This window comes from Neoarius graeffei, chromosome 13 (genome assembly GCF_027579695.1).
Source record: "Neoarius graeffei isolate fNeoGra1 chromosome 13, fNeoGra1.pri, whole genome shotgun sequence".
In the NCBI taxonomy this organism is placed as follows: Eukaryota; Metazoa; Chordata; class Actinopteri; order Siluriformes; family Ariidae; genus Neoarius; species Neoarius graeffei.
Window position 1 is genome coordinate 60936229 of NC_083581.1, and position 12798 is coordinate 60949026.

The 12798-nt window shown below is 42.3% G+C and overlaps 1 protein-coding gene across 7 annotated transcripts in view; it reads right to left on the minus strand.

Annotated features, from left to right (window-relative positions):
- vps13d (vacuolar protein sorting 13 homolog D) overlaps positions 1-12798 on the minus strand; it is a 182201-nt gene that overhangs the window by 120992 nt on the left and 48411 nt on the right. For all 7 annotated transcript variants that reach the window (XM_060938250.1, XM_060938255.1, XM_060938254.1 and 4 more), the window contains exons 5-11: positions 8231-8421; positions 8046-8126; positions 7827-7943; positions 7635-7739; positions 5542-5712; positions 5319-5419; positions 5062-5230 (exon numbers count right to left, since the gene is read on the minus strand). In XM_060938250.1, coding sequence (XP_060794233.1) covers positions 5062-5230; positions 5319-5419; positions 5542-5712; positions 7635-7739; positions 7827-7943; positions 8046-8126; positions 8231-8421 — 935 coding nt within the window. The remainder of the gene's footprint in view (positions 1-5061; positions 5231-5318; positions 5420-5541; positions 5713-7634; positions 7740-7826; positions 7944-8045; positions 8127-8230; positions 8422-12798) is intronic.

A 12798-nucleotide genomic window follows, 5' to 3' on the forward strand; every position in this document is an offset into this window, starting at 1 on the left:
GCTGGTAGATCAGACTTTTGCCAAAGCCGGTCGGCAAAACAGCAAAAACGCCCTTCTTGAAAAGGAATGAGCGGAGAGCCTCTTCCTGCTCATGTTTCAACAAAAACTCCAAGTCTAATTCTTCTAAAACTGATTCCAAAGTGGAGTCAAACGTGCGCTGTTCGCTAGCCGTAGCCATCTTTCCTGTTGTGCTTTCTCCAGCGTCGCGCAGCCTTGTCATCACTCCTGCAAAAGCCCGCCCAAAGAATCCAAACAAAAACCTTGCATTGTGATTGGCGGGCACGATTTGATGCCCGGGGTGTTTTGTTGATATGGTGCGAGGCTAGACCCACTCGTAGGCAAAAATATTTTTGGCCTCTAGGCGGGTGGGTCTAGTTTACTAGGCTAGTATTCTATTCCATTCTAGTGGGTTTATTGATGGTATGCAATATTATCATATCGCTTATCCTCCGTGTATTACACCACTGTACCCAATGAAGAATGAGCGTGCAATATTGTTACAATATTGCACGTTGTCAAGACAACATGATGTCACATGTCAGAGCTCAATGACAACTTTTCTGCTGCGCATGCCCACAATCATTTCTTTGTCGGCTGGGAGAGAGAGAGAGAGAAGATGGGGTCAATTCAGTGCTTGGTTTAAGCACTAAATAAATAAACTGAAAACTGAGACTAAAGATGCACTCAACACCGGAAAGGCTACCAAAACTTCATTATATATTCTTCATGCGTATTTACAAGAGAAAAACATACCAATGGGCATTGAAAAAAACTGGAAGAGAGACACGTTGGAGATGTAAAAGTTCAGTGCTAGTGAGTGACTGACAGTTTGTACACAAACATGGCCGCGAGGTTCGCTTCGTTAAAAGCGGAAGATTTAAAGCGGAAGACATATTTTGAAAGAGAAAGACGTGCTAAACACCCGAAAGCCTACCAAATCTTCCCTGGATATTCTTCACACATTTAATCTTCTGCATCAAATATACGGAAAAGCTGTAAGAGAGACACGTCGGAGATGTACGGTAAAACTTCCACGCTAGCGAGTGACTGACAGTTTGTACACAAACATGGCCGCGAGGTTAGCTTCATTAAAAGCGGAAGATTTAAAGAGAAAGACGCGCTGAACACCTGAAAGGCTACCAAAACTTCACTGGATATTCTTCACACATATTTACAAGAGAAAAACTTACCAACGGACATCAAAAAACTGGAAAAGAGACAAATAGCTGAAATACTGTCAAAGTTCTACTTGGACATGAGGAAAAGACTTTTACAAGAGGACTTCACTCGTGGACTTCACTCAGCAAAGCCCTTTCGTTTTGAACAACTGCACTGTAACAATTAAATACGACCAAAAGTAACTTTGAACTTGAACTGTCAGCCTGGATATGGCTTGTATACAAGTTGGGTTGTTGTTCAGGCTTTTTGGACTTGTACCATTTTTACTGTTAGAACTTTGACTTTGTACATGTACACTATATTGCCAAAAATATTTGCTCACCCATCCAAATTATCGGAATCAGGTGTTCCAATCACTTCCATGGCCACAGGTGTATAAAATCAAGCACCTAGGCATGCAGACTGTTTTTACAGTTTGGAGCTGCCCCCTTCCTCTTCCAACATGACTGTGCACCAGTGCACAAAGCAAGGTCCATAAAGACATGGATGACAGAGTCTGGTGTGGATGAACTTGACTGGCCTGCACAGAGTCCTGACCTCAACCCGATAGAACACCTTTGGGATGAATTAGAGCGGAAACTGAGAGCCAGGCCTTCTCGTCCAACATCAGTGTGTGACCTCACAAATGCGCTTCTGGAAGAATGGTCAAAAATTCCCATAAACACACTCCTAAACCTTGTGGACAGCCTTCCCAGAAGAGTTGAAGCTGTTCTAGCTGCAAAGGGTGGACCGACGTCATATTGAACCCTATGGATTAGGAATGGGATGTCACTTAAGCTCATATGTGAGTCAAGGCAGGTGAGCGAATACTTTTGGCAATATAGTGTACATTGGATTGACAGAACATTGAATTACATTTGATCAGAATCAGCATTCAATATTGGTAAGTTACCCCCCTGTTCTTAACTTTTGGTAAAATCTATAATTGTTCCACTGAATGTTTATGTATTATAATAATGGCTAGCTTTTTTTCATGGTATATCAGATATATTCCATTCAGTTACTTGTCTTCGACTCGTTCAATACCACCAGACCACTCAAAGCCAGTCAATATTATTTAATTATTGGTTTGGCTTTTTTTTTTTTTAAGCAAGTTCAATTATAAAGGGATATCGTAGGCTGTTTATGAACCAGGGACGGCGCACATTTGGGTTTGTTCATGTAACTGAACTTTGCGTATTCTTAATGTGCTTTCCAGGTGGTTTGTGTTTAATGCATTTAAGGTGAAACAGTTTTCTATTGCTATTGATGAACTGCATCACAGTACATTTATCACCCAGGTCTTATTATGATCCTAACTCTGTGGTAGCATCAGCGATTTTCTACGCTGTGGTCTGCTGGGGCTGTGGAAGTTCAGAGAGGGACAGGAAGAAACTTAATAAACTGGTCAGAAGGGCTGGCTCAGTCTTGGACTGTCCTCTGGACTCCATTGAGGTGGTGGGTGAGAGGAGGATGTTAGCCTAGCTGACCTCAATCATGGATAACCCCTCTCACCCCCTACATGAGGCTGTGGGGGCTTTAAGCAGCTCTTTTAGTAGTAGACTGCTACACCCATGGTGTAAGAAGGAGAGATACTGCAGGTCATTCATACCTACTGCTGTCAGACTGTATAACACCCACAACTTGTAACGTAGCACCAATAACCTGTTTGTCGTTTAATTTGCACTACTTCACCACTACTACCTCTGCCATCTCTCATCGATGCAATTATTATGTGCAATAATATAGACCCTAAACTATTTTTATGCATACTTTTTTATATTTATATATATATATATATATATATATATATATATATATATATATATATATATATATTAGTGCTGTCAAGCGATTAAAATATTTAATCGCAATTAATGTCGTGACTGTCATAGTTAACTCGCGATTAATCGCAATTTAATCGCACATTTTTGTCACATGAAAAACCATTGTAATTCTCTTATCAGCATAAAAAAGTGAATGGGCTTGCGTTGTACCAGTGTTTTGTTTTTTTATTGCAGAGCATAACACTATGGAGCCGTAGAGGGAACATGGTGAATAAAAAAATAAAGCGTGGGAACGACTTATAAGGCGTGTGCACGAGATATTAATGCGCGTGCACGAGTTATAACCCGTGCGCACGCTTTGCGTTAAGGCGTGCGCTCGGGTAATTAAAAGTGAGGGGACGAGTTACTACGGCTCCGTATAACACGTCACAGCCACTGCAAAGTCGGGCTGGAGCCGCCGATGGGAAAACGAAACCTAAGCCGAGCACCGTGGCTCTTCGTCCCGAGGCGCGGGGCTAGCGCGCCCTGCTGGTTCTTTGGGGGGAGGGCAGAGGACTCTGGCTGTGCGGGGCGTGACATTACAGTCTAGCTGCTATCGTTTTTCTAAGCAAAGTCTCTGTTCTGTTCCAAGCAGTTTCAAAAGCTTATGAAAAACCTACATGTCACAGAGCGTTAATCTCGCGATAAAAAAATTATCGCCGTTAAAATTGAGTCAAGTTAACGCGATGATAACGCGACATTTTTGACAGCACTAATATATATATATATATATATATATATATATATATATATATATATATTAGTGCTGTCAAGCGATTAAAATATTTTAATCACGATTAATGTCGCGACAGTCATAGTTAACTCGCGATTAATCGCAATTTAATCGCACATTTTTGTCACATAAAAAACCATTGTAATTCTCTTATCAGCATAAAAAAGTGAATGGGCTTGCTTTGCACCAATGTTTTGTTTTGTTTTATTGCAAAGCATAACACGTCTTGACACAGCCACTGCAAAGTGAAACCTAAGCCGAACACCGGAGCGGGGCTAGCAAGAGAACCATGAGTGAAATGATCTACTGTTTGAGTTAGTCTCTAATCAGAGAGACAGGTTACACAGTGACGGTAGGCTTGACATGCTTGATTATAATATAAAGTACACTATTATATTAACTTTAAGTTGTTCGTTGATAAATATTGCATTGAATCTGATCTTTACTGTTTCAGCTCACTTAACACATTTTGTACTTTTACACTTTCTGCCTGTTGATGCGTCGCGCTGTCCAATCAGAGGCGGCCAAATTTGCATATTACAGGAAGGATTTCTGGGATAGCATTGAGTTTACAGTTCAGAGGGATCTGGCTTCTTTAAACGCTGTCTTCTTAAAACTGAATGAATATTTAAAAAGAGCCAAATGAGCCAGTCTTTTGAACGGCTCTTTTCAAAGAACGGATCACAAAGATGCGGATCCCATCAAAGAGCCATAAATCCCATCTCTACTAGCGCGCCCTGCCCGCGCTGGTTCTTTGGGGAGGGCAGAGGACTCTGGCTGTGCGGGGCGTGGCATTACAGTCTAGCTGCTATCGGTTTTTTTTTTGCAAAGTCTTTGTTCCAAGTTCCTGGCAGTTTCAAAAGCTTATGAAAAACCTACATCATGTCACAGAGCGTTAATCTCGCGATAAAAAAATTATCGCCGTTAAAATTGAGTCAAGTTAACAAGTTAATAACGCGACATTTTTGACAGCACTAATATTATACACACACACACACACACACACACACAGTCTACCTGTAATGTGCAATTTTTCCGAGCCTCTCAATAAGGCAATTTTTCTATACTTTTTCACGGTAGATAATGCAAATAGCCCTCTGTATTTAATCCTTCATTTGTCTAATTTTTATTTCAGTTTTATTTGTTATCTGTTTGACATTTTCTTGCTACTGTAACACGTGAATTTCCCCGATGTGGGATGAATAAAGTGAATCTAATCTAATCTAACCTAACTTGAATATAAGAGCATACTTTAAGCCCAAACCAACATTTCACAAACCTTTAATTATATGACACACACTCCTTCAAACACTTGAATCCCTAAAGCAATTTAGCGAATTGTACCTCCTCCTGTAGACTCAAAGTAACTCTCTTAAGCCTCTGTCCATATAATTTTATGTAGAGTTGGGCATCCTGGGCTCGGTGAAGTGCAAAGTCCCAGTTATTCCGCCTCCGCTTCTCTCTGATCTCTTCCAGGTTAGCGCTGATGGCAAACATCCACCACTGCCGGCAGCTACAGCAAACCCACCATTACTTACAATGCTACAATCAAAGTTTACCATAATGCCTTGCGTTCTATACTTGAATGGAATACGCCTTACTTTTCTGAGACAGGGACTTTGGGTCTCCACTTATGGAAAAGCATTTCCCTTTCTCGTCTGTCAAGCTCCTTGAGAAAAGCCATTATCTGCTGATACTGAACCTGTATGATAGAAATCACCCATACAGAACTTTTAACAAGAGTTAAAACAAGCGTTTTTCTAGAAACACTTAAAATGCAAGACAAGATATAAAAAGTGCCACAGTGTGTGGGTCATGAATTACCTGAGAAAGGTGCAGTGAGAGGGGCTCTAGCTGCACCTGGCCCTCAATGCGCGGTGTGTGGCGGGATCGTAACGGTTCTTTTGAGGCATTTCTCCTCAACAGTACAGACGCGCACACTGGCTCAAATATATACTGATGCTCCCTGCTCTGCATGCACATGGTCATAGTTTCCTATTTGGGAATGAAGAGAAATGTGATGAAAGAGCACTTATATTATATTACAGTAGAAAACAGTCTTTCTGTAACTACACTGAACAAAAATATAAACGCAGCGGTCCATATTTTATGAAATACAAATGTTCAGATAGAAATTCATTTTCATTTTTATTTTCTATGTGCCCGAGCCCAGTCCAGACGAGAACGTCGTCGCCCAGCAGTCAGGTCCAATCCTCGATGAGGTCTACGTGCATGGAGGCCAGCTTCTCTGAGTCGGTTTCTCACAGTTTGACTGCTGACCCTGCGATTGTGTCTCCCCATGGTCTCATCTGCGGTCCGTGTTGCAGTCCGGCACCGATCACACAGGTGGGTCAGACGGATATGCCGGTCTTGTGCTGGAGTGATGACACGTGACCTGCGTGCATGTGGCATGTTGTCTGTGGTGCCATGCTGCTGAAATCGTCGTCGGAGGCGGACTATCGTGGAATGCACCCCCAATTGACGCCCTACAGCTCTGATGGACATTCCAGCCTGCAGCATGCCAATGGCTCGTTCCCGGTTGATTCTGGTCATCTGTGGCATCTTGACATTTGAACATTTTTGTCATTTTAGGGTGGCCTTTTATTGGCCCCACATAAAGGATGGTCATGACATGCATTACTCAGTGACATTTCTGTCTGCAATGGTCACACCCGACTGGATCATGGATTATCTCAAGTCTGGGCACTGCTCAGAACTTGAGTAGAGGGACATTTTTTTTTTCCAAAAAATGTTTACTGGTATGCTATACTATCATTTGATGTAGGCAGAAAAAAAAAATCAGTATCGGATGTACAAAATAAATAAAATCTTTAGGTGCTGCGTTTATATTTTTGTTCAGTGTACATTATTATAATGTAGTTATTACAGCACCATAGCTTCCCAGATTAGAGATGGCGAAAACTAAAAAAAAATCTTGACTGACCACCGAGCCTCATTAGCCGGTTAAAGTCGGTTAACCTACGAGTTTAAAATTCTAGAATTGGAATTATTAGAATCTATTCTAAATCTAACCGCGAGCATCCGCACACTCAGTCCCAGTCGCTGCCCTCCACTCACACTACCTTTTCTACAGCGCGAAACATTTAGTCAAACGCGGCACTGATGTCGAGGGGTTTGTGTTGGAGCGGAGGACAAATGGCTCCAGCTTAAAATAAAGTCAGGTGCTAGAAGAAGTACATAACATTCAGTGATGGGAATAACGGCGTTAAAATAAAGGCTGTTATAACGCTGGGTAATCTAATTAATTAGCTACAATCGTTATAACGCCGTTACCAATATCAACACGCCGTTACTGCATGGTATTGAAGTTGCTCTGAAGCAGTCACCGACTTGGCTCACAGACATAAAAGCTGCGTTTGTCACTCCACCTCCAGACACCGCTGTCATTTCATTCTCTCCCCTTCCGTCCAAAAGTCGGCATCTGCGCCTTTAGTTTGTGTGGAGAGATATGATCTGCAATAACATTCATTGTTGGCTACAGACCGAAACATACTTTCAGAATGCACTGGCCAAGGCAGGACTAAACTCGATATGCCTTCTAATAATAATTAAAAAAAAAAAAAAAAACAGAATAGTAATTTGTAAGCTAAAAAGTCTGGCCTGATACTTTTTGAGACTTTTCTTTCGCCGAGTGGCAGCTGTCTTTAACTGGGGCGGGAGATGACTGAATGGGTGTTTCTGATTTGTCAGCTGTCGTCCTTACACCGCATGGCATGCCCCAAGCGTTTACAACACAGAATTCCAGGTTCTCCGCTCCAAAATCGGCAGCTTCAAAACGATTGATTTTTTTTTTTAACCGACAACCAAAAAAAAAATTAACCGGTTGACGTTGATTCGGTCAACCACCGGTCATCGGTTAACATCCCTATCCCAGATAAATGTTCAAAACACGCTACCTGTATTTCAGACAGAGGAAGATCCCCGAGCATGGTGCACTGTGTGTCCCAGTACACACTGAACTCCTCGATCTCCAGCTGCTTTTGCCGCGTGAGCTTCTGAGTCTATGAGCAGAGAATCGTCATATTAGTCGGCTCTGTGGAGTTGTGTTATCGTTTCTATATCCATCATCGAACATGTATGCTTCTTACAGGTTCTTTGGAGGAGTTCTGTGCTGATACATTCTTAATACAAAATCCAAAGGCAAAGGGCTTTTCTGGGTTTGAGAAGTCATCTTCAAACCGTAGGTGCACACCTTGAATCTTCAGCTACAACACAGAGGAAGGCCACAAAGTCGGGATTTGTATTTAAATGACACCTGAACTTAACTGAAACTCATCGACATGCATGCTACTGAGGGAAAAGGTTACCTCGATATTCTCCACTATCCTGGTGACAACAGATGCAGTGACCGAGTACCAGTACGATTCACCCTTCTGCTCACGTTCACTCTGAATGACGAAGACAGGTTATAAAAGTTTATTTTCCTTCAGAAGGCAGGTAAACCAGTGGCTTTGCGTTTACTTATGTGCATTACTGTTTCTAGTTTCACTACCTTCCATTTGTCCTCTAAAGCTTTGAGCAACCGTTTCTTCTGCTCCCGCTCTGCTTCCCTTTCTTGCTCCTCATCGTATTCCTGGGGACGGGCAGGGCCAATAATTAGGTTCAGCTGAGACATAGAGATGACCCATGGCTCACTATGAGGGCGATAGAAGGGGATCTGAAGCACAATCTTCCCAATGAAACCTGCACAAAACGAGAAATGTAAAACATATATTGGGTTATGCATTCATTCATCTTTAGTAAGCTCTTCCGGATCAGCGTTGTGGTGGATCCGGAGCTTATCCTGGGAACACTGGGCATGAGCCATGATGCCAGTCCATCACAGGGCATCGTGCATGCACACATTCACCCAATAATTCACAATAAGGGGCATTTTAACATAATCAGTCTACCCAGGGGCGCCGCTAGAAATCTTGGGCCCTATGAAAGATTACAATTTAGGGCCCCCCGGTAAAATTTGCAAGCTCAAGCAACTGAATTTCAAGTCTGTTTTTGGCTGGCACTTCTACTTTTCTATGCATGTGATCAGCTACCTATCAAGTTTAGGTGATACAATTATTTGGTATATGAACAGTTTAAATGCAGAACTGTCAGAATTAGACTGAATAGACTGTTGCCTTAAAATGAAAATTCTATGATATATATGGAAGATATATGTGACCCCTCACCGAATCCAGGGACACATGTCGGCCGAAACGAATCCGAGATAATCGCAAAAGAAGCATTTTTTTTCGAAATTTGTGATTGTTTTTTTCCATCATGTTCAAGTTGAGATCTTGAAGAATGCAATCAGTATTTCAGATAATAGATTGTTTTGTTGGAAAAGCATACATTTTTTGTTGCAAATTGTCTCGTTTTTGTCAGGACTGTAGCCTGCTGGGGGGTGTGGGTAAATTACCATATGGGCCATTCACATGATGATTTAAGTCTTTTGGGGTTTTTTCCGCGAATCAGCTGTATGATGCGAGTTGAGCGCATGGCTACTTAGCTGCATACAGGCATGTAATTTCACTATGGAATGAGCAAGCTAAACAGAGCGCAGAGGAGCTGAAACACCGTGAAGCAAACAGACACACGGTATTTACATCAGAGATAACCATTTCTAGCAAAAAAAAAAAAACGCAACCTCGTTTTCCAGATTGAATGGAATACTTGAATGATCGGATGATACACGGACCGTTCTAGGATTACATTCCATCGGAGGCATTGGTGTGTGCAAGGCGCCGTTTCTCTTTCTGATGGGGTGAGTTTATTAATCTAAGGCTGTGTGGTTATTTTTGCATGTAACGGAGAGTGTTGTGGTTTGGTTAAGCCTAGGTCACAACCGGACGTACGATTTTTTGGCTGTGTGATTTTTGGCGTTTCCCAAATCGCTGCGTTTTTTTTGTTCGTGGAGAAAGATGCGCGTTGGCCGTAAGTTTGTCTTGCAACCTGAAAAAAACGTAAGCGCCCGTAGAATTTGTTTGACATGACAAAGAACCTCTGCGGCCGGTCTGCGGCTCGAAAATCAGCACATCACACGCGCGCTCTCGTGCATTTCTTGCGTTTTTTGCATGTAGACCGGCCGTAGGAGCACGTACTGTACGGCCGGTTGTGACCGAGGCTTTACATGAAACTAGTGTTGTGTTAGTTGTGTCATCGTGCTATCTTTCTTTCTTACGGTGTGAGTAATTTTTCAACCACAAAACGTTAAAGTATACTTTAGGACTTATTTTTGTACTTCATAATTGTTTTGGGCATACTTTGCATGGAAGGAAAATTGACGTGGTGATCTTTGTTTACATGAAAGTAGTATCGTGCTAGCTCGTAGGGGGTAGGGCTTTCCTTAATATCATGCAAATGAGCACCATTATGTGCCCTCCCTGCACCCAGAGTAACTGAGATGGAAAACTTTGAGGGCGAGTTTCTCCTTTTTCTGTTTTAAGAGGTATGCACTTTCAAAAGGCCACACATTCTTCAAATATTGTCAGATCTCCACATGGAAGGCATCATTGGAAAGCTTAGAAACTGTACTTTCTGAATCTGTCAATAACTCGAAATGCCCCCGGGCAGACATGTGTCCCTGGATTCTATGATCTGCCACATACATATATATATATATATATATATATATATATATATATATATATATATATATATATATATATATATTTTTTTTTTTTTTTCTTTTATGAGCAACTATTATTAGGCCACTCAGTAGCCTATGGAGTTCATTCAATCCAAATGTTTGTGTTGAGAGAAATTGCATGCATCACTGTATCAGTATGGATTTATAACATTCTGTATGCACATTATGGATACTCCAGAGCCCTCCAGCAATCATCAATAATCAGGATTACAAAATGTATTCCTTTGTTTCCTCCATTTATTGACTTATTGTATGTGATCAAATGTATGCCTTGACGAATAACTACACTAGTTTTTTTGATACAATTATGCCGCTTTTCCACTACAAACGCGGCTGAGCCGTGCCGTGCCGAGTCGAGCTGAGTCGGGCTGTTGGAGTTGCATTTCGACTACAACCGCGCTGAACCGTGCTGGCTGGAAGTGGGTGGACACATTGGGTGGAGTTAGCAAAAGTGGGTGGACGTCAGGTGATGTCGTTAAGCAGCGCAAACAGTGACATCAGTGACAGTGGCGGAACAAGTCAGAGCCGGGCCGGGGGCGGGGCAAATGACCGGGCCCTTTATTAAAGCTTATCATAACATCATTTTAGGCTACAAAATGTCCGCAACTGCGGTGTTTACCAATTTCAACACTACCGGGTGCAACTATATGTTATTTAGCACATCAAGTCCTTCAAACGAACATGTAACTCAGAAACAAAAAACATTAGGATACTGTACATGGCTCATAATAAAACATCAATAGCCTATACTGCGCACATTATTTGAAGGGCATACGAATGAGCGCTCAGAGGTTGCAACGGTGACAGGAAGAGTCAGAAATAAAAGGAGGGCGGTGCAAACCTCACTGAATGCACTGTGTTTACCAATTTCAACACTACGGGGTGCAACTATGTTATTTTGTACATTAAGTCCTTCAAACGAACATGTAACTCAGAAACAAAAAAACATTAGGCGACATACTGTACATGGCTCATAATAAAACATCAATAGCCTACTGCGCGCATTATTTGAAGGGCATACGACGAGCCTTGCGCTCCGCGAACTCGTGCACGATGCTCTGTATGTCACTGATTCAGTGATCTTTTCAGCGGTAGTCTCACGACCCGGATAGTAAACAATAAACATGGAGGACATGGAGTCGTTAGTGTTGCTGGTCTTGGTGCTGTGGCTTGTTGTCACCGACAACGCCAACAGATACTGGCAAGAGCGTATAGATGAGGCGAGGCGCATAAGGCTTCAGAAATTCTCGTAATTATTCTTCTTCCGGGTTTGCGGTGTTTACAGATCCCAGCGCACTCGCGGGACGTGTGTGGGCATGTGAGGACACTCCTCCTCACCAATCAGTGCACAGGGGAGTGTCTGCTCACGCCCCCAGCCTCACTCAGCACGGCTTGGCTCGCTTCAGCCCCACTCCAAAACGGTGCGAGTTTTAGGGGCTAAGCAGGGCTGAAACGAGCTGAGTCGTGCTGGTTTTTGGTAGTCGAAACGCGAGCCGTGTCGGGCTGAAGTGAGCTGAAGCGAGCTGAAGTGAGCTGAAAAAGGGTAGTGGAAAAGGGCCATTACATAGTGCACTGCAAGAAATCCACTAAGTGTTTTTGGTTTCTTTTAGGCATCACACATTTATTAGAAAACACAGCAAATGTTCAAATATTCAAGTTAAATACTTAGCAACAGTATCAATAAATCCACACATGAACAATAGCAATGATATCTCTGACCACAGCTAATGTGCAAAATATTAAAGTTAAATACTTAACAATATCAACAAATCCACACATGAACAATGGCAAAACATCTAGATTTAATTATACAATAAAGATACCTATGAAAAAAGGTGATTTTTTTCACACACAGTGTGATATCCGGACTTCATAATTCATCACACCCGCTCCTGCTTAGCATCTTCTAGAATGTTCACCTCTGTTGCGCACATAGAAAAACTGCCAGCTACTCTAAGCTGTGCTAATAGCGGCGCTGCGCACACACGGAGCTACACATTTCACTGTCCCGCTCCCAGAATCAGACTGTACCATTAGTAAAAAGGGTGGAGGGGTGAAATGACTATATCATAAATAATTCAAGAAAAATGTTATAGCAAATCATAACCATGTATAATTTGCATATTTTAACAGATGAAATGAAATATTTTATTTCAAAAACTTACACAAGGCAATACTATTAAAAGAATATTAATATCCCTCACAGGCCCCCCTGTCAGTGCCAGGCCCTTAGAATCGTCCTACCTAACCTTCCCCCCCTAGCAGCGCCCCTGAGTCTACCTACTGACATGTTTTTGGGTGATGACAGAGAAGCAGAGGGCTCGGGGGAGAACCAACGCAGATGTAGGGAGAACATGCAAAAGTGCACGCAGACTGTAACCCGAGCTCAGAATCAAACCGGAGACTCCGGAGCTGAGAGGCAACAATGCAGC